Consider the following 13,857-nt stretch of genomic DNA (forward strand, 5'->3'; position numbering starts at 1 on the left):
GAGGTAATAACAAACAATTAATACATATTGACACTTTGAGCCATTTGTCTGAGAAGAAAGAGACTGTGGAAGTGAGGTAATAACAAACAATTAATACATATTGACACTTTGAGCCATTTGTCTGAGAAGAAAGAGACTGTGGAAGTGAGGTAATAACAAACAATTAATACATATTGACACTTTGAGCCATTTGTCTGAGAAGAAAGAGGCTGTGGAAGTGAGGTAAGAACAAAAAATTAATACATATTGACACTTTGAGCCGTTTGTCTGAGAAGAAAGAGACTGTGGAAGTGAGGTAAGAACAAAAAATTAATACATATTGACACTTTGAGCCATTTGTCTGAGAAGAAAGAGACTGTGGAAGTGAGGTAAGAACAAAAAATTAATACATATTGACACTTTGAGCCGTTTGTCTGAGAAGAAAGAGACTGTGTAAGTGAGGTATGAATGAAAACTCTAATTACAACATACAAAACATCCTTCACAACCACTACATACTGACCTGGTTGTCCTTACCTCTTCACAAAACCCTCACTACACCTATACACTGATCTAGTTGTTTTAACCCCTTCACAAAACCCTTACGACACCTATATACTGACCTAGTTACCCTTACCTCTTTAACAACCCTCACGACACCTACATACTAAATTTGTTGTCCTTACCTCTTCAACAACCCTCACGACACCCACATACTAACTTAGTTACCCTTACCTCTTTAACAACCCTCACGACACCTATATACTGACCTAGTTGTCCTTACCTCTTTAACAACCCTCACGACACCTTCACACTAACTTAGTTGTCCTTACCTGTTCAACAACCCTCATGACACCCACATACTAACTTAGTTGTCCTTACCTCTTCAACAACCCTCACGACACCTACATACTAACTGAGTTGTCATTACCTCTTCAACAACCATCATAACACCTACATACTAACTTAGTTATCCTTACCTTTTCAACAACCCTCACGACGCCTACATACTAACTTAGTTACCCTTACCTCTTTAACAACCCTCACGACACCCACATGTTGTTCTAGTGATTGTTAACTCTTATCACACATATGGTGTTCTGGTGTTACTTAATTTTCATCACCCATTACTGCCCTAATGTTCTTTAATCCCTTCTTCACCCATCACAGCACCCCTGTACTGTCGCACCATAAAACTATCCTTCCAAGAAATACGAACTGAGAAATTGACCAGTTAAGGCAGTTTCAACATTTAACAACAGATACACGCAGAACATCTAAGTTATAACACGTATCTTATCACAAATTTAACACAATACTTACAAAATACAAACCTGTATCACCAATAGATCTCGCACGTCTTTTTTTTTTTACGTTTTAGTGAGGTACATCGTTCTATATGCTAATATTTAAATAAACTCTCAGAATAATTGATATAAACTTGTATTCTGTGTTTCTTCTTGTTATTATTTTCAGGCAAAATCTCTCTAGCCTTTTAAGCATCATCTATGCTGTGTTTCTTTTGACGCTTGGCGGAGTAATCACAGTAGCTGACCAAAATGACGTGAGAAGGTATATAGCTGAGGTAAGGGTTAGAAACTTCTCTCTCTTTGTAGTGTTTAACTACTTTGAGCATGCATTTTAGTAACACCTAATCTTAGGACTGTGCTCATGGGCTTAAAATATTATTTGAGATATGCATCAATCAAGCTTTTTAAACGACCTTTTGAAGAAAGCTAGAGAAAACGTGTACGAAATCTTTCGTAGTTCTTAAACATTGGGAAATATATAACGCTTTCTAGTAACCGTTTCAAAAACTATAAATCCACTGGCTAAATAAAATAGTTTTTTACAAGAAATCTACATAATGTCCTCTAGTATTTTTAATAAAAAAGCTGTACATTTTTTGGGCTAACTATAATATTTCTTTTTTTTTTCACGAGAAATCTACACAATGTCCTCTAGCGAGTGTTTTAAAAACTAAGTTTTTTGACTAACTATAATATTTCTTCTTTTTTTACAAAAGATCTACATAATGTCCTCTAGCGAATGTTTTAAAAACTAAGTTTTAGGCTAAGTATAATTGTTCTTTTTTTTACAAGTAATGTATGATGCCCCCTAGTGAGTGTTCTAAAAACTATAATTTTATTGGCTCACTGTGATAGTTCTTTTCTACAACCGTTTTATTTTAAAGGAGATTACGATACTTTACTTGTTGACTGTCGAAAATAAATATATATATTTAATTTTGAAACTCTCTAGTATAACAATACGTACTGACTGTAGAAAATCAAATCACGACAAACCACTGTTTGACAAGAGTTTGAGTGTATGACTACTTATAACTGGTGAGCCGCTGAACCGATTCTCACCAAACTTGGCATGTGCCTTAAGAAACCCTCAGGGAGCGACATATTCGGAGAGGGGAGCAAAGTTCAGATCTGACTTCCCACATGTCCTTATGTCTTCCACGTGCGTTGAACAAGCACATCAGCTGATAGTAAAGCACGTGTGACTGTTTATTTTTATAGATCTTCAGCATTATTGTGGCTACAGTGGGAATCCTTTGGCTTCTTATCGTTCATATAGACCTTAAAAATTACAAGAAAAATATCGTTCGTAGTTTATACAGAAGAAAGGAAAGCATGCAAGACGAGATGGACCGCAGAAGTCAAACGACAGTGACCCTTTGTAACAGTGCAACAGTCCTGAAAAACAGTTTGGAGAAACCTTCGTATATGTTTCTTAGAGGGCGCCACAGTGGCAGTTTTTATCTCAAAATAGGAATGGCAGGTATGTTCTTTAAACCTCAACAGTTGTGTATTTCTTTATAAGTAGTCTCCTTCTAAGTAATTTCGATAGGTAATCTCCTACGAAATAATTTCCCAATGACTGTTTTTCCAGTGATTTTCATTTTTCGGTAAAGCTTCTTTTTCTATACACCTGTTCTTGTTGTTTTTAATTGTTTTGCTGGAAACTGGTTTGAAAACGTCACATAAAATAAAGCTAAATATACATGTTGATAAATAGGTGGTTTGGTGTGATTATATCTTGAAATGATCTGATTTTTATTTTTTGTTTTAACTCGGATCATAGTTCTGGAGTCCTACTGTTTAATGTAGGTAAAACTAATGAAACGGTTTTTTATTCTAAAGTGGAAAAAATACAAGTATGAAAACGTGTTTTTTTGTTGTAAAATTTTTTGAAAGATATTTGAAAATGGGTAAAAGTTTCTTGTTTTGAATTATGACATTTTTATCCACAGCCTTTTGTTTCGGTCACTTGATCTACGAAGGATTACAATTAGGTCAACAAGTAATATATCTTACACAACAGGGAACCGATTGTGTAGATGTCGCTGCCATCGTTCTTCATATAATCACCCCTATCTACTCTTTCTATCAACTGTTCTTCTGCTTTAAGTATGCTAATGTGAGTACAATAGGTTCGATTGACAGGTAAACTCTGACTTTAAAATGTCGGCTGCAACTGGATGCAGCCATTTTGGTTAATTTCCAAGACTGGCATGTTTACCGAATGTTCCTCTGTGACTTTCTTGTATTGAAATGTTTGTGAAAAAGGCCACACTACGTATTCTATATAAACAGGAACTAATATATATATATATATATATGTATTGTGGTTAACAGTGTGAAAAACAAGAGGATAAATATCTTAAGCTATACTCAACTTAAATAAGTTTACTCTAAAACCAGTTTATCACTGAACTGGCATCACTTTCAGAATAATATACGGTTTGAATACTGTTCTCGTGATGTTATAAAACGTATTAGATACGGCTTGAATGCTGTATTGATGATGTTATAAAGTGTATAATATACGGTTTGAATGTTGTATTGATGATGTTATAAAGTGTATAATATACGGTTTGAATGCTGTACGGATGATGTTATAAAGTGTATAATATACGGTTTGAATGCTGTTCTCGTGATGTTATAAAACGTATTAGATACGGCTTGAATGCTGTATTGATGATGTTATAAAGTGTGTAATATACGGTTTGAATGCTGTACTGATGATGTTATAAAGTGTATAATATATAGTTTGAATGCTGTACTGATGATGTTATAAAGTGTATAATATATAGTTTGAATGCTGTACTGATGATGTTATAAAGTGTATAATATACGGTTTGAATGCTGTACTGATGATGTTATAAAGTGTATAATATACGGTTTGAATGCTGTATTGATGATGTTATAAAGTGTATAATATACGGTTTGAATGCTGTACTAATGATGTTATAAAGTGTATAATATACGGTTTGACTGCTGTACTGATGATGTTATAAAGTGTATGATATACGGTTTGACTGCTGTACTGATGATGTTATAAAGTGTGTAATATACGGTTTTAATGCTGTACTATGATGTTATAAAGTGTATAATATACGGTTTGAATGCTGTATTGATGATGTTATAAAGTGTATAATATACGGTTTTAATGCTGTACTGATGATGTTATAAGATGTTTAAATAAAAACCGTTCGTTTTTCTCCTGCAGGTAATAATTAACAGAATGAAAGTGTTATCAAGGTTTGGAGTGATGCACCTACTGGGAACATCGCTGTACTTCTGGTTAAGCACCATATTCGAAGATGTCATACAGAACTATTTACTGATAGTCAGCGACGAGACTGTAACCACCAATAACACAACAGACCTTAGTAAGTGCGATTCTCCTTCGATAAGGCATTATTTTGTCGCTAAACGGCTTGAGGAGTGTTACTACTCCTGTCGTAAGTTAAGTAAATTGTGATAGGCCTATAACTAGAAATGTGGACTGTTTTAAACTAACATGTCACAGAACATCCACAGAATACAAGTATTAATACCGGGTTCCTAGCATTATAATGTCGCAGATTTACCGCTCTCCAATCGGGGAGGAGGGGGCTGTTTTAGGTAGTACGCTAGGTAATTCATCATATAAATAAGTAAAAATAAGGATTACTGAAGTAAAAAGATGTTCTGCAAATCATAGGGTGATAGGATTAACTGACATGAACGAAGTAGCTGAAAACTTTGAGCTGGTAGGGTTAACTGACTTAACATAATTGGTTGCAAACCTTGAGCTGATAGGGTTAACTGACATAAAAGAGTTGGTTGCAAACCTTGAACTGTTAGAGTTAACTGACATAAAAGAATTGGTGGCAAACCTTGAACTGTTAGAGTTAACTGACATAAAAGAATTGGTGGCAAACCTTGAGCCGATAGGGTTAACTGACATAAAAGCGTTGGTTGCAAACCTTGAACTGTTAGAGTTAACTGGCATAAAAGATTTGGTGGCAAACCTTGAGCCGATAGGGTTAACTGACATAAAAGAATTGGTTGCAAACCTTGAACTGTTAGAGTTAACTGAGATAAAAGAATTGGTGGCAAACCTTGAGCTGATAGAGTTAACTGACGTAACATAATTCATCTAAATTTAGAAGTTAACATAACACTGGCATAATGACCATAATTCAGAAGTTCTTTCAAATCATCAAACATCAGTGATTACATGATCACAGTGACGTAAGATGTTTGTATACGTACACCATCTGCAGTGATATAGATTGTATGGAAGTGTTGTTGTTGTTTTTTTGTAGAACAGACATTAAACTGGAATTATTACAGATTCTTCATTGTTTTTTGTTTTATGGTGACGATATTTCCAACTTTTAATTATTCTAACCCTATAAGGTCTTGGAATGTATCAATACACACGTTTCTGTGCTGTTTGATAGTATATATTTGTAGTGTTGTGGACTTAGCCATAAAACGATACAAATGTTTAGGATGTAAACCAGTATTTTTTTTTTACGTCGGAATCCTTGTTAGACCGCTCAGTTTACATTTACTTTTGGACAGCCGAGATTCGAAATCCTTAGCTTCAGAGATTTTATTAATAAAACCGTTAAAATACTGACTTTGACGACATCATTAGCTATCAAAATACTGACTTTGACGACAACAATGAATGTTAAAATACTGAATTTGACGATAACATTAGCCATTAAAATACTGACTTTGACGACAAAATGGCCGTTGAACTACTGACTTTGACGACAACGATGGCTGTTGAAATACTGACTTTGACGGCAACACTAGCAATTAAAATACTGACTTTCACGACAACACTGACTGTAATAATAGCACTATTCATTAATTAATTTATTACTTTATAAACGTACATTTAATTCGTTTTTCAAACATATTTTTAGGAATAGTATAAATATAAGACAAGGATAACCGAAATTGGATCACCCTAACCCGAGTGCCCTCTATCGGCTTGTTCTGTAAACAATCGTGTATTTCTACAAACTTTGTACGATAAAAGACATACTTAGATAAACTCATGTTTAGAAATCAGCGTAATCTCAGTTGTTGTTATATTTTATTTTCAGAACCTTTTATAAGTTCGAACACAGAATGTTTAAAGACGTATTTCGTCTTATCACCGTACTCACTCCAAGCAGTCCCGTATCTGTACCCCTTCACCATTGAATACAACCTGCTTCTAGCAGGGGTCTGGTTCATCGCATGGCAGAACATTGGCAAAGATCACAGACACGCTGAAGCTTGGCATCTCACACAGAAAGTCAATATGGAAGAAGAAGACGATATAAAATTTGAAAGTAATCTCGTTCTCAGTGTAGATTGTCACTCGGCAAATAGAGGACTTTTTGCTGGGTTATTTTTGTTGTTTGTTACCACAGTAACGGTAATCGTCTTCTTTGTATCAATTAACAACGATGAGTATATTCAAACTGGAGTGGACCTATACGTAGCTCAAGAAATCTGTTTAGTTATTTTGGGTCTCATTTCTTTGTCACTTGCCTACCCTTTGGTTGCCAAGTTAGACATTAATTTACATCCAATCACTTTTCTAGATGACCTTCTAATGTTTCTACCTCTACCATTTTTCTTTATCAATGGAATTTTGACGGTGTGGGCGGAGTTACAAGACAGTAACTACGTCAGGGTGGTTCTGAGCATATTGTTAAATATCCAGGTTATCTTTCAGACTGTGTTCGTCAGTAACGGCCTACGTCGCTGCAGTAACAGCTACGATCTTCGATACCAGAAACCCGGGAGGGAGCTGATAACGTTTCTGATAATCTTGAACCTTGCCATGTGGATCGTCAATACCTTCCAGCACAAAAATGCCGAACCGTATCAAGCACCAGAACATCACTACGGAACTCAGTGGATGTTTGTAGCACATGCTACCCTCCCCCTCATGTTGTTTTACCGGTTCCATTCCTCTGTGTGTCTCGCTGACGTCTGGCAATCAGCTTACAAGAAAGGAGAGTGAGTGATGGGAGTTGGAAAAAACTGTAGACATAAACTACGTTTTAAGAGCTTGTGGTCTACAGGCGAGTTTTATTCATTGTCATTTCTACTTTTTCAATCAAACCACATACCAAGTATGATGCCAGGACAATCATCACTAAAAGATGGAAAATGTACAGTTTTCCCTGTTATTTCAAACATTCAATATGGTTATCTGTTAAACGTATTTTTTTTTAATTCGTCTAATTATATATATGTATTATACAATAACTTTGAAATGTTATGTACCCAGATCATATTTCTAATAGATATGTGTTCTAGAACATCAATGAATGATATTAGATCTATTACCGCCTCAAGTTTGAAGAGAGTCGGTCTCGGTGCTCACATGTTCAAAATAGTTATCACTTGTATGTTGATACATGTTGAACAAATAAACAAGTGCAAATTGAGTTAAATTTTAATTGTTCTTTAATGAAAAGGTAGTTCGAATCACATTATTTTGTTAATAAACATGATTAAAATTAACTGTCTGTTCTACTCTTGTCATTCCATATTTTCCAATGATGTAACTGCAGAGTAATGTGTTATTATTTAAAATCAGATAAACAAACACTAGTGATTATTTACCCACATGTCTCTACCCACTTATATATATTTCTCAATATTTATGTTTAGCTTATCCCTAGCTAATGGACTTATAATTATATTTTTCTTTTTAATCACATAATTATAAATAATAATATTTATTTATCAATATAATGTGACAACCTTAAAACTTTTATATACAAAATACTAAACTATTTCGCACTGATAAAAATGCGGTATTGAAGGCTCTTAAACTTTGAAAATTCGTGATTAAAACCAGTGAAAACAAGCCAAAATTAATTTTTAAAAACATTTACTAAAAATTGTTATTGAACATACCACTCAAAATGAACATTTTTACTATGATATTTTGAGAATTTTTGTTCATAAAGTTGTTGCACTGTTCCAAAACAAGAGCTGGGGAAAAAACAAATTATAAGAAATATAAATAGAGGGCATTGTAGAGGTTACGAAGTATAAATAGAGGGTAATATAAGGCTTACGAATTATACATAGAAGGCAGTTTACAGTAAAATGGACGATTTGTTGAAGTCACTGTCCGTAGCTCCTAAGTGTGCTCAGCAGTAAGTCTGAAGGCTTATAACACTAAAAACCTGTTTTTTATACCCGTGATTGGCACAGCACAAATAAAATTCAAGGGTCGGGGTAACCCAAATGATTAAGTCGTTATATTCCGCTTATTTCCGATTGCTACAAAACGTAAATCGATCATAGTAAGATAGAGGGCGCTAAATTATTCGAGATAATTGAGTTGTGTATATAGATAGGTTGTAATAATAAATTGGCAAACATCGATTTATAAGCATAATGAAGACGTTTATTTTTGCCAATTTATTAATATATTGGTATAATAAGCTGCGTCCATACTCTAGAATAGGCACTAGACAGGTTATATTATGTAGAGATCACTGTTCGAGTTTGGAGAGTGTTAATATTTTCACGCCTGTATCTAAACAGCGCCATCTAGTGCAAGTGTGGAACTAATAACTGCGATAACGTTTTTTGAGTTGTGAGACGAGTTAAGAAATCTCCAATATCAAGAGAAAGACGATTCGAAGTTATTAGAAAAGTTAGCTGTAAGTAGTAAAATAGTTTAATAGATAATATTGTAAATATGTATATTCATAATATATATACATGAAATATTTTTATTAATTATTCCTCATTTCCGATAGAAATTCATAATATTTAATTATAAAGTATGGAATTAAAATCGCAAGTTACTGCCAATAATTGAAGATGGGGAACATAATAAAAGCTTCTATTAAATATCGCTACAAGTTTTGAAAATACTTCTTACGTTTTAGAAAGACTGATTTTATAGCTGAGTGTAAGTCAAATACAAGAACAATTTAACTGTTAAGAAAGGCTTACCTTTATCATCAGGACATGTAGCAATGTGCCTCCTTAAGGTCTAAGTCTAAAATCGAATTACATGTACATTTTAATACAATAGTAGAGAATATTGTTGATTTTGTGCGAGAACGTGTCACACAGTATAATAAAAGTAGTACACTTATTAAGTGACTTAATAAGAAAATATTTGTATACTGAAACAATTCAGTATGCTATTACTAGTATTAGAATTAATATTAGTATCATTACTTAATAAGAAAATATTTGTATACTGAAACAATTCAGTATGCTATTACTAGTATTAGAATTAATATTAGTATCATTACATATAATATATTTCAACACCGCGAAAAGGCCTAGTCTCTAGATGTTATAGCAGAAACAATTAGCAGAATTGTATAACCGATAACTTACCGACATATTTTTATTGTTTACTTCTCAAGCCGGGCGTGGCGTTTAGTGTACTGGACTGTAGATTTGTTGATTTATTGCTTGCGGCTCGTTTAAGAAAAAAAAAATTAAAAAATGGCGATCCACTCTTGGGGCTATGCGTGTATTACAACTTATTATAAGATTAAGAATGATAACAGAATACAACTATTTGATTAAAGTAGCTAATTGTTGGTGGTGGATGCTGTTGACTAGGTCTAGTCTATCAGTATCAACTCAAAATTAAGCATAACTAGTACTAGTAGAGATAGCCATTGTGTGGTTCTGTACGAATATCCGAAACTGTTCAAATTCAATATTATTATTACCTATTAGTATGAGAAGGGGACTACATATTGCATAAGACTAAGTACTTTTACGTTTTACCTGCTACAACACCTAATTTAAAGAAATGTCTAAACAAAATGGATACAAACACTTTTTTTCTATCTAAAGTGCACAAGATACCCTAGCCCTAGTAGTAGTAGTAGTAGCAGTAATTAGTGGGATATTTTGTAATATTGAGGGAATTTTTATTAGTATTTTCCCGTTTGACTCAAATTATTACTGATAGTAATTTTGTCTAAGATTAACAATCTAACTGTTTGTCACGGCTTTTCCTAGCATATTTTCGTTAAGTATTTTGTCACTTTTATTTCAAATAATGCAATAAATTGTAGAGTAAGGTACCTTGTGGTACATGAATTAGATCTATGTGATATTGTAACTGTTAATGGTAAGGTACCTTGTGGTACATGAATTAGATCTATGTGATATTGTAACTGTTAATGGTAAGGTACCTTATGGTACATGAATTAGATCTATGTGATATTGTAACTGTTAATGGTAAGGTACCTTGTGGTACATGAATTAGATCTATGTGATACTGTAACTGTTAATGGTAAGGTACCTTGTGGTACATGAATTAGATTTATGTGATATTGTAACTGTTAATGGTAAGGTACCTTGTGGTACATGAATTAGATCTATCTGATATTGTAACTGTAAAGAAATACAAAATGAGTTAGTAGATTAAACATTTGAGTATTTAAATTTTTAATTTTTGGACTGTTTTATTTTGTAAATTGTATGTGAAAATATCTTACCCATAGGAAACAGAATGATAATATTGTATTAAATTATCTTGTTTTTTTTACTGATTCTTTATACTTAAATTGTTTATCACACATGTCATTATTTTGCAAAATGATAGTTTGTAATTTAGTTAAAGCTAAATGTTAAACCTTGAAGTATTTTTCTGAAGACTTTAACTGTGTGTAATGTGTTTGATAGAATTATAAATTATTTGGTAACTTACAGGAACAAGTCAAGAACGAGGGTCATTTTAGCAGATATAATCAGAACCGTGTGAAGGATGATTGAACCGCTTATGCAGAAGCTTTTGACTAAAAAAATTATACTTGCAAGCAGTTCACCAAGACGAAAACAAATTCTTCACAACATTGTAAGTTTTCTCACACAAGAAGTCTCAGTAAAAGTTACAAAGCTTTAAAAAAAAATGTTTACCTACGTATATACTATTCCTTCGTTTCTTTGACTTAAAGCAGTTATGGAAATACACGAGTGATACCCACAGAGGAGACACAAACAATAAGAAACGGCAACTATACAGTGGATTTATTAATAGAACAAAAACATTACCACAGAAAGTATGAAAGAAAAGCAATTAATTTGTACACTGCATTAGCATTTTCTGTGTGAGTTCGTGACATTAAACAGAGCATTACAACTTCTTTTAATGCTGCATTACAGTTTATCAATGTACAGTTTCATGACTTGTTGTTACAGATGGTCTGTATTACTCTAACAATTCAACCAAGTTGTTTTTTGGGTTCTCAGCTTTTGCATTAGCTCATACAGCCTTCATAATATTCATATCAGGCCTCTGTTTGTGATTTTTCTATCAAGTTATCGTTTCAACACATTTATTGCAAGTTTGGAATCATTGTCTAACTGAAAGATGAATCCCTGCTTAATGAGTCATGTTTCTGAGGAAATGACATAATGAATCAGAATCCGCCTGTACTTGTCAGCAGTCAGGGTGCCATAATGTTGTGTATATCACTAACACTAAATTTGTACAAACCCTCATCATGCTTCACTGTAGATGTTTTACATTGACTATGATATTGTTCTTCTCTCCACTGTTGAACAAGGGTTATTATCTAAGAATAATATTTAAAATAGACGAGAAATAGTATACACATTTAGTTGAGCTTCAGCATTGCTTATCTTACTGAATATTATAGTATTTAATCATTAATGTGTTAAAGTAAACTATTTTTGAAGCAGATATGTATTCGTAACTAAAAATTACATAATGATTCTAAGTACACTAATGTTTTTGTTAGAAAGGTAAGACTAGGTATTTAGTGATGTCACTTGGCAGCTTGGTCTCCACTCATAAGATTGGTTCGTGTAAAGATTATGCTGAGAAACAAAGAATTTATTGTTACTCAAGTGATGAAGTTGACAAGCAACACTATTGACGGATAAAGTCTTCCTATCACGACTTATCATTCATGGTACCAATGATTTAATTATCTGGAAGTTCAACCTTTTCAAAAACAAATGATGTTCACGATCAGAACTATTAATGTTTATCTTGAAATTTTTAGAAATTTCCATTTGAAGTTGTTCCATCTACATTTGAAGAAAACTTGGACAAAACATCTTTTGATAAACCGTACGATTATGTACAAGAAACAGCTTACAGTAAAGCTCTGGAAGTGTTTAAAAGACTTGAGAAAGAAACAGTAAGTACATATAAACATTATGATTATGTACAAGAAAGTAGCTTACAGTGAGGGTCTAGAAATGTTTAAGAAGAATAGTGATGAGTAAGTTGAATCTTTATTTATGCATTATTTACTTGCGAGAAGTGCAACTTTTATTTGGAGAAATAAAACATTTTTATTATCATTAAGTTGACTGAAGTTTGAACTCTTTGTTTCTTACCAAATAAGCACCAAGTATGATAAAGTTGATTGATAGCTTACATACCTTGACTCTATCCAGTTACTTTGTTAATTTAATGTTGGTTGAAATGTTATTCTTTAATATATAACAGATATAAATGTAATTTTCAGAAGCAGCCAGACTTGGTAATTGGAGCAGACACAGTGGTGACAATGGATAGCATAATATTTGAGAAACCTCGAGACGAAGAAGATGCATTCCAGATGCTTTCCAGGTATTTTTTTTCATAGGACACGTGATTTACCAACTGAACAACAGTAATAAGAACAATGTTTATTAGTTAGTATTTTTGGTAAGTAACATTGGTCTAGTCCAGGGGTTAACATTTTTTTAAACTTTGGAAAAAATGCAAGATACCGAGATCCACGATGCATGTAATTCCCGTGTGTTTCAATAATTGGACAGCGAGAGAGTTAAAGAGTCATATGTGGCTCTGGAGCTGCTGGTTGCCGACCCCTGGTCTAGCCTGATAGCAGACAGTTAAAGCTATACTATAGTAAAAATAAAGTAAAAAATGAAACAAACTATCATACAGTAAAATATTATTGTGTTACATAAATTCAAGTAAGTATTGAACACACGTATTCAAAGTTAATTATCTCAGGATGAAAAGTTGATGTGTATGTGTGTTCAATTTTAAACCCCACTGTCAACTTTAAAGACCGTCTTTTCTCCCAGAAAAGTCTAATAGAAACTGTGTCTCGATGTTGTATCCTAACAATTTGGTCACTACATGTTGACGTAATTTACACTACAGTTTGTGTTTCAAAAAGTAGCATCAGGAAGTTTTGTAAAAGTGAATTAGTTAATGTTTTGTTGATAATTTCACCACATTCACTGATATACAGATTTATAGGTGCTACTATAGCGTGCGGTCTACCGAGACTTTTATACTATAAACAAAAACATATAAAGATGTTGAATAATAGCAGTCTACCTGGGATATTTACACTGACCGCACGCTATAGTAGCACCGAGCTGTTTCAATCACACCTTGATCACAATTGCTGGAAAGTGTTAAGAAAAGATGCAGATGATATATTTGTGGCATTTGTAAATAATATAAGAAGTGTATATCGTTAAAGGATTTAAATGTAAATCAGTTGTTAAGGATGTGGTACGAAGGGTATGTCATTAAAAATAATTATGTAGCACAATTTTGTGTTGTTCGTTTTTTATCAGAATAATG

General features: G+C 33.2%; 2 protein-coding genes across 6 annotated transcripts; both read left to right on the top strand.

The window, feature by feature from the left end:
• The first annotated feature begins 55 nt into the window (after nucleotides 1-55).
• On the top strand, nucleotides 56-7,726 carry LOC106476235 (otopetrin-1-like). 3 transcript variants are annotated; one of them, XM_022380168.1, is made up of 6 exons: nucleotides 56-76; nucleotides 1,456-1,564; nucleotides 2,511-2,772; nucleotides 3,245-3,411; nucleotides 4,504-4,666; nucleotides 6,386-7,726. In XM_022380168.1, exons 3-6 carry the CDS (start codon nucleotides 2,625-2,627, stop codon nucleotides 7,294-7,296), a joined length of 1,389 nt encoding a protein of 462 aa, XP_022235876.1. In that variant the 5' UTR covers nucleotides 56-76; nucleotides 1,456-1,564; nucleotides 2,511-2,624; the 3' UTR covers nucleotides 7,297-7,726. The 3 variants fall into 3 exon arrangements, with proteins under 3 accessions (XP_022235876.1, XP_013792354.2, XP_022235875.1); XM_013936900.2 differs by lacking the exon at nucleotides 56-76 and adding an exon at nucleotides 109-295; XM_022380167.1 differs by lacking the exon at nucleotides 56-76 and adding an exon at nucleotides 319-368.
• Nucleotides 7,727-8,831: 1,105 nt separating this feature from the next.
• On the top strand, nucleotides 8,832-12,913 carry LOC106476236 (N-acetylserotonin O-methyltransferase-like protein). 3 transcript variants are annotated; one of them, XM_013936901.2, is made up of 4 exons: nucleotides 8,832-8,959; nucleotides 10,989-11,133; nucleotides 12,308-12,445; nucleotides 12,779-12,913. In XM_013936901.2, exons 2-4 carry the CDS (start codon nucleotides 11,044-11,046, stop codon nucleotides 12,896-12,898), a joined length of 348 nt encoding a protein of 115 aa, XP_013792355.2. In that variant the 5' UTR covers nucleotides 8,832-8,959; nucleotides 10,989-11,043; the 3' UTR covers nucleotides 12,899-12,913. The 3 variants fall into 3 exon arrangements, with proteins under 3 accessions (XP_013792355.2, XP_022235873.1, XP_022235874.1); XM_022380165.1 differs by lacking the exon at nucleotides 8,832-8,959 and adding an exon at nucleotides 9,766-10,038; XM_022380166.1 differs by lacking the exon at nucleotides 8,832-8,959 and adding an exon at nucleotides 10,062-10,302.
• The last annotated feature ends 944 nt before the right edge of the window (nucleotides 12,914-13,857 follow it).

This window comes from Limulus polyphemus, unplaced genomic scaffold, assembly GCF_000517525.1.
Source record: "Limulus polyphemus unplaced genomic scaffold, Limulus_polyphemus-2.1.2 Scaffold10100, whole genome shotgun sequence".
Taxonomy (NCBI): Eukaryota; Metazoa; Arthropoda; class Merostomata; order Xiphosura; family Limulidae; genus Limulus; species Limulus polyphemus.